The sequence below is a fragment of the Tamandua tetradactyla genome, chromosome 24 (genome assembly GCF_023851605.1).
Source record: "Tamandua tetradactyla isolate mTamTet1 chromosome 24, mTamTet1.pri, whole genome shotgun sequence".
NCBI classification, from domain to species: domain Eukaryota; kingdom Metazoa; phylum Chordata; class Mammalia; order Pilosa; family Myrmecophagidae; genus Tamandua; species Tamandua tetradactyla.
The window spans coordinates 32,245,838-32,253,963 of record NC_135350.1 but is presented as its reverse complement, the minus strand read 5'-3'; the positions used below and the strand labels follow the sequence as shown (position 1 = coordinate 32,253,963).

Here is an 8,126-nt window from a genome sequence, read left to right as displayed (position 1 = left end):
TTCTTAAACTTTACACCCAAAGCACAAGCAACAACAACAACAAAAACAGATACATGGGAACTCCTCAAAATCAAATGCTTCTGTGTGGAGAGCCGCCACCCGGGTCAGGCCTAGTGGACGCGCTGCAGCCTGCTCTAGAGCTCCCCCCGCCCATCGAGTGAGCCAAGATGGCGCCCACATCCTGCTTCCGCGTATGACACACACGCCCACCAACCCGATCTACCAATCACCCTCTTAGACGCGGCAACAACCTATTGGGCTTGAATTATGTATATAAGGTATTACCCGGACGAGGCGGGGGGAACGACCCACAAGGAGCCGTGCCTGACGGCCGCACAGAGGTCGCTCCCCCGCGGGATGTATTCACCCGGTCGGGGAAAGTTATAGATAATGCAAGCTTAGACCCAGTAAAGATTTGTGCTTACAACTGCTGCGTATTCTGGACTCGTTTTCTACCGCCAGGACCGGTTTGTCTGCGTCTCTTTCTCTCTCCCCCTTTTCTTGTCGTACCCTCCGCCGGCCGGGGGCCCGACGTTGAGTGAGGAGACACGGACAAGTGGTGGCCCGTACGGGGAACCTCCCTTTGCATCCGCGAGCTGATGAGGACGTGCCTCCGGAGTCTGTGGTTGTCTTTCCGCGCCTGATCATCGCGGAGAGGTAAGTACTTTTTCTTTACGTGGAAACTAAGGGCCGCGGGTTTTCAGGCAGCCCCGGTGACTCGGGAGAGCTCCCCGAGTGGTTAAGAGACAGCGCCGACTGCAATCATGGGGCAGTCTGAAAGCTCACCCCTGTTAGCTCCGCTAATGACCCTCTTGAAACAGCGGGGCCTCTCAGTTAAGAAAAGTTCTCTCCTAAGGTTCCTTGATGATGTTACAGTTTTTGCCCCCTGGTTCGCCCAGACTGGGAGCCTTAGTTTGCCCTCCTGGATAAAGCTTGGCCACGACATAGACCGAGCGCGCCGGACGGGCCTATGTCTGGACCCAATCCTAGTTCCCGTTTGGGAAACTGTTTGCGCTTGTCTTGAGGCAGAGGCTGCCACGGGCCTCGGCCCATCCCTCGTCCTGCAGCAGGCACGGGGCGCGCTTCGGGAAACTCAATCAGTTTCGTCTGCGGATGGCTCCTGTAAAGGGGAGCCGCCAATCCGTAAACGGCCAGAGTCCAGCGATAGTTCAGACACCTCTGACTCTGAGTCGGATGATGATCAGAATGAGGGTGTAGACGAACCTCCGCTGATCGATTGGGAGAAGCCCCCTGCCTCACCCACGCAGCCCTCTGCCCCGCCAATGAGTACGCGATGGTTTTCGGCGAGTGGTCACGGCGACCCCGCCAAAAAACCTCACCGAGGGCTCCCCCTGGTGGCCGAATCAGGCTGCACTGGCCCGCCCTTGCACAGCCCAGAGTTCCCTGGAAGCTGGGTAGGGGAGGGGCAGCCACAGCTGTATCCCCCACCTGCGTACGCAGGCCCTCAGGACTCCATCTCATTAAGCAGTGGTAAAAGGCATTTCTGGAAATGGACCCCTTCATTTACCTTTAGACCTTTCGGAGTTCTAGGCGGATACCAGCCGCTTAAATCAGAACCAGACTCAGAAATGTATCCGGTTATTCTCAATCCCCAAGGTGGTAATCAGCATGAATCCTATGATTATAAAGTTCTGAGGGAATTGAGGCAAGCCGTCCATCAATATGGCCCCAATGCTCCTTTTACGTTAAATTTAGTTGAAAATCTTGCCACCCTAAACCACACGCCCGCAGATATATACCAGCTAGCCCGTGCTTGTTTGCCACCGGGTCGGTATATAGACTGGAAGGCCTGGTTTGAAGAGCTAGCTGAAGAGCAAGCCGCGAAAAACGCCGCGGTTAGACGTGGTGCCTGGAATGCGGACATGCTCCTAGGGAAAGGGCCCCACTCCCAAAATCAAACAGGGTTCCCTATAGAAGTCTATGGGCAGATCTTCCGCTGCTTCATAGGCGCCTGGAAGAAATTAACGAGCCAGGAAGAAGCTCAAGCATCTCTCAGTAACATACACCAGGGCCCCACTGAACCATTTGTCGAGTTCGTAGCTAGGATGCAAAACACAGCAGAAAGGATTTTCACTGACCCAGGGATAGCAGAAACTGTAGTCAAACAAATGATATTTGAACAATGCAACAAAGACTGCAAGGTAATCCTAGTGCAGAACAAGGGTAAAAGCCTAACCGATTGGGTTCGTTTATGCAGGGACGCTGGCAGCCCACTAACTAGTACAACTCTAGCTGCCATGCTGGCTAGCTCACTGCGAGTAAATGCAGAACAAGCTAAGAATGCAGGAGCGAGGCAGAAAGGATGTTTCCAATGTGGAAAACCAGGACACATTAAAAGAAATTGTCCTAATATGAGCCAGCTAACCCACACTCAACAGGTGGCCAAGCTCTGTGGCCGTTGCCGTAAGGGACCCCATCGCGCGGAGGACTGTAGATCAGCCTTCGATGCAAACGGCAAGCGCCTCTCTGGGCGCCCGGAGCAGGCGCCAAAAAACGGGCAGAGGGGGTCCGCCTTTCCGGTGGACCCCCTTGCTGGCAATACAATGATGTAACACCAGTCCAAGTCCGTGCCTCCCATGAGTCAGCAGGACTGGACCTCTGTGCCACCTCCACACTCATACTGACCCCATCTGAAGGAGTTCGGTTGGTAGAAACCTCCTTTAAAGGACCTCTGCCACCAGGCACTGTGGGGCTCCTGTTAGGAAGAGCGTCCACAACCCTGAAAGGATTGGCAGTTGTGCCAGGTGTTATCAACCCTAACTCCACAAATACTGTCCAGATCATGGTTCAATCTATGCGAGGCACCCTGGTTATTGAAGAGGGTGATAAAATAGCACAACTTTTACTCCTTCCCAGCTTACACGCGCTCCTTCCGAGCAAAAACAGGAGGAAAACGGAAAAGGAACAAAAATCTACCGAGGGGATTTTTGAAGGCCTTCATATGTCTTTAGAGCACCGACCCATGCTGACTATTAAAGTGCAAGGCAGGCCCCTTTTGGGCCTGCTAGATACCGGGGCTGATAGGTCAATCATAAGACAGCAAGAATGGCCCTCTGCCTGGCCAACGTGCAGGGCAGAAGAAACCCTTAACGGCATAGGTCAAGTCTCGACACCCATGTTGAGCGCAACTGCCCTTCATTGGGCTGATGATGAAGGACACCAAGGCAGTTTCCAACCATATGTATTACCCCTGCCCGTATCCTTATGGGGGAGAGACGTCCTTACCCAAATGGACGTCACCTTAACTAGTAACTGCTCCCCAACCTCAAAACATCTGTTGAAAGGGATGGGATACGTCCCTGGCAAGGGTTTAGGAGCCTCACTACAAGGGCGCACAGTGCCTGTACAAACTGTGTCCAACCCCGACAAACGAGGTCTGGGTTTTTCCTAGGGGCCACTGAGGGGAATTTCCCACTCACGCCTATACGATTGCGGTGGAAAACCGAAACTCCAGTTTGGGTGCCTCAGTGGCCCCTACCAAAGGAAAAACTCTCAGCACTACACCATCTCGTCACAGAGCAATTAGAAAAAGGTCACATTATCCCTTCCACATCACCTTGGAACACCCCTGTGTTTGTTATAAAGAAGAAATCGGGCAAATGGAGATTGTTACAAGATTTGAGAGCCATCAACAACTGCATAGAGTCCTTAGGGCCTGTTCAAATGGGGTTGCCCCTCCTTTCAGCCCTGCCAAAACACTGGCCCATTTTTATACTAGATCTCAAAGACTGTTTCTTTTCCATTCCCCTTCACCCCGAAGACACTAAAAGGTTTGCCTTTACCGTGCCCTCTATTAACCAAGAGGAGCCCTGTCTACGTTTCGAGTGGACAGTTTTACCTCAAGGCATGATTAATAGCCCCACTATGTGCCAGCTGTACGTTACCACAACGCTGGCTAGCACTCGACAGCAGTTCCCACAAGTAAAAATTATCCATTATATGGACGACATTCTACTAGCCTATAAAGACATGGAACTTCTTAAAACAGCTCTCTCACACCTAGTCCTGACGCTTAAAAAGGCATGCCTAGAAGTAGCCCCGGAGAAGATTCAAATAGCAGAAGTCAGCACATTCCTGGGAGCAAAGATTATGCCTAGTCAAGTCTCCCCTCAAAAAATGACCCTCAGACTAGATGGCATACGCACCCTCAATGATCTACAGAAACTTGTGGGAGACATCAATTGGGTTCGTCCGTATCTAAAAATACCCAACGCGAGCCTGATGCCTCTATTCGATTTACTAAAAGGAAATCCAGACATAAATTCATCCCGGTGCCTCTCTCCGGAGGCGAGACAAGCACTCGGTCAGGTAGAACAAGCGCTCAGTAGCACTGCTTTAACAAGAATAGACCCCCAAAAACCTCTTGAAGCTTGTCTGCTGCCAACCATACTACAGCCCACAGCAGTGTTAAGGCAACAAGGGGCATTACTTTGGATCCATCCTGGAATCTCCCCAAAGAAAAGTTTAGAGCATTACCCTACGGCACTCGCAGATTTAGCATTGGAAGCAATCAAAAGGGCTGTGCAGCATTTTGGCCAACAACCTAAAGATCTCAGGGTACCTTACACCGCCCAACAACTTGAGGTGCTTACTGGGTGCATAGATCAATGGGCCATTCTTCGATGTACCTTCCAAGGAAATATTAACAACCAGTTCCCAAAAGATCCCCTCTTACAATTTATCACCCGGCACCCGGTAATTTTTCCCAAAGTAACCTCGCCCAAGCCCCTGGTAGGCGCAATCACCGTGTATACGGATGGTTCAAGCACTGGTGCAGGAGCATACTGGGTAGAAGGGCGTTCCCCAAAAACAGTACTCTTTCAGCCACAGAGGCCTCAATGGGTTGAATTACAAGTCGTCATCGCAATCCTAAAAGAGTTTGACGACCCCCTGAATATTATATCCGACTCCAATTATGTCGTGAATTCTGTGGCGGTCTTAGAAACGGTAGGCATGATAAAATATTCCTCCCCAGTAAGACCGTTCTTTATCGAGCTTCAGGAAACTATACATGCCCGACAGTGTCCCTTTTACATAACCCACATTAGAGCTCATACAGGCTTGCCAGGCCCTATGGCACAGGGAAATAACATAGTAGATATGGCCACGCGACAGCCACACATTTTCCCAGCGCTGACACCCCATCAGCAAGCTCAAGAGTTTCACGCTAAGTTTCACATCAATGCAGGCACTCTAGCCAAGCGATTCAACATACCGCGCGCAGCTGCTAGAGATATAGTCAGAGCCTGCCAAAATTGCACAGAGTCAAGAGTGCTTCCTTCAATCGGAGTCAACCCTAGAGGCCTCATTCCGGGAGACATCTGGCAAATGGATGTCACTCACCATTCAGAGTATGGTAAGGCCAAATATCTACATGTGTCAATAGACACATGCTCTCAAGTTATGTTTGCCTCCGCTGAAACAGGAGAAAAGGTCCATCAAGTTATTGCTCACTGCCTTGCCGCCTGGGCGGCATGGGGCAAGCCAAAAATATTGAAAACAGATAACGGACCTGCTTATACCAGTAAAACCTTTCAAAAATTTTGTGAAACTATGGAAGTGCAGTTAAAGCATGGTATCCCTTACAATCCCCAAGGGCAAGGTATCATAGAGAGAGCACACAGATCTCTCAAAGAATTGCTTAAAAAACAAAAGGAAGGAATAGGCCACGGCCTATCCCCAAAAGCCCAACTGTCAGTAGCCTTGTTTACATATAATTTCTTAAATGAAAACTCACAAGGAATGACACCTGCCCTCCAGCATACCACTCCAAACCCATCACATAGAGGTTTGGTCCGATGGAAAGATGTCCTGTCAGGACTGTGGCAAGGCCCTGACCCGGTGCTCAGCTGGGCCAGAGGCTCTGTTTGTGTCTTTCCCCAGGAACCAGGACGCCAGCCGGTGTGGATTCCGGAGAGACTGGTGAGAACCGTGACACCGCCCGGGGGCGCCGAGAAACTGCTGCCCGACAAGTCAGCAAGTTTTCGACCTGAACCATCAGGCCCGGTCTCCAGCCCTACTGATGATGGCGATGACCGAAAAGATGACAACAACAGTGCAAGTGACCCTCCGACTGAGTAGAAGAGAAACTAGCTTTAACCCCACTTTTCCCACTACAAGCTTCCTTCTAACTTACCTTTGCCTTCTCAGTACAGTCGCAGCGAGAACGAGGAAACCTTCCTTTGGGGCCTCTGGCACCACCCCCCGACGCTGGCTCCATTTTCCGCTGGGTCTCCCGCCTCTCCTCAACTCTTCACTCGTGCTCCCTCCTTAAGCCTCCATTATCTGCCTTTAACTAACAACATTTCATGTATGTCCTTTAATGAGTCTTTCCCCCTTACCGACGACACGTTGATCCTCTCGTTTGCCAATCGCGCTACGCGTCACCACTATGTTGGCTATGTCACTTGCCCCTGATGCCCCTGGCGACACCCGCACCGTAGCCCTGTCCTCCCCCCCACTGCGTGGCCCGTCACGGCCACTCAAGGCGGGACGCTCGAAAGTAAGGTCTGCCGCAAAGCCCATGACTGTATCCCGGGTATAAGTGGCGGCACCAGAAGTCATAATTTTGGTCGAAAGAGGGTCTCTAGGCAAAGTCGCGGTCCTGGCCAGACTAGACTTAAGCCATTGCACAGAGACACCTACGACACTCTCGACTCTGGTTGCCGCTCTCCTGCCCCCCTCATAACCCGGTTGCGAGGCGAAGCACTGCAGGGAGGGTCACGTGGTTTCCGGTTCACGGGCCCTCCGGTCTCTATATGAGGAGGCATTCTGGTTGGTGCCTAGCAAGCCTAGTCCAGACTCCCCAAAGCACCAAAACATGTAGTGGGCTGTTCCGGCCCACGGGAGCTCACTCATCAATGGAGACACCGGGTCAAAATAAGTAAAAAAGGGGGAGATGTGGAGAGCCGCCACCCGGGTCAGGCCTAGTGGACGCGCTGCAGCCTGCTCTAGAGCTCCCCCCGCCCATCGAGTGAGCCAAGATGGCGCCCACATCCTGCTTCCGCGTATGACACACACGCCCACCAACCCGATCTACCAATCACCCTCTTAGACGCGGCAACAACCTATTGGGCTTGAATTATGTATATAAGGTATTACCCGGACGAGGCGGGGGGAACGACCCACAAGGAGCCGTGCCTGACGGCCGCACAGAGGTCGCTCCCCCGCGGGATGTATTCACCCGGTCGGGGAAAGTTATAGATAATGCAAGCTTAGACCCAGTAAAGATTTGTGCTTACAACTGCTGCGTATTCTGGACTCGTTTTCTACCGCCAGGACCGGTTTGTCTGCGTCTCTTTCTCTCTCCCCCTTTTCTTGTCGTACCCTCCGCCGGCCGGGGGCCCGACGTTGAGCGAGGAGACACGGACACTTCTGCACCTCAAAAGACCGTCAAAAAGGTGAAGAGGCAGCCAACTCAATGGATGAAAATATTTGGAAATCACATATCAGACAAATGTTTGATTTCCTGTATATACAAAGAAATCATACAACTCAACAACAAAAGAATAAGCAATCCAATTATAAAATGGGCTAAAGATATGAATAGGCATTTTTCTGAAAAGCAAATACAGATGGCTCAAATGCACATGAAGAGATGCTCATTTTCACTAGCTATAAGGGAAATGCAGATCAAGATTACAATATCACCTCACAGCTCTAAGGATGGCTGCTATTAAACAATCAGGAAACTATAAATGTTGGAGAGGATGTGGAGAAACTGGGACATTTATGCACTGCTGGTGGAATGTACAATGGTGCAGCCACTATGGAAGACTGTTTAGTGGTTCCTTAGAAAACTAAATATCGAGCTGCCCTATGACCCAACAACCAAGCACTACTTGGTATATAAACAGAAGAGCTGAAAGCAACGACAAAAACAAACATTTGCAAACCAATGTTCATAGCAGCATTATTCACAATCGCCAAAAGATGAGAAAAAAACAAATGCCCATCAACAGACGAGTGAATCAACAAAATGTGGCATATACATGAGATGGAATATTATGCAGCTGTAAGACAACATGATGTCCTGAAGCACATGACAAGGTGGATGAGCCTTGAGGACATAATATTGAGTGAAATTAGTCAGAAACAAAAGGGTA

The 8,126-nt window shown here is 50.7% G+C and overlaps 1 protein-coding gene across 1 annotated transcript; it reads left to right on the top strand.

Annotated features, from left to right (window-relative positions):
* Positions 1–764: 764 nt before the first annotated feature.
* LOC143668176 (endogenous retrovirus group K member 5 Gag polyprotein-like) lies at positions 765–2,573 on the top strand. The gene has a single exon (XM_077142800.1). The coding sequence runs from the start codon at positions 765–767 to the stop codon at positions 2,571–2,573; it is 1,809 nt and encodes a 602-aa protein (XP_076998915.1).
* The last annotated feature ends 5,553 nt before the right edge of the window (positions 2,574–8,126 follow it).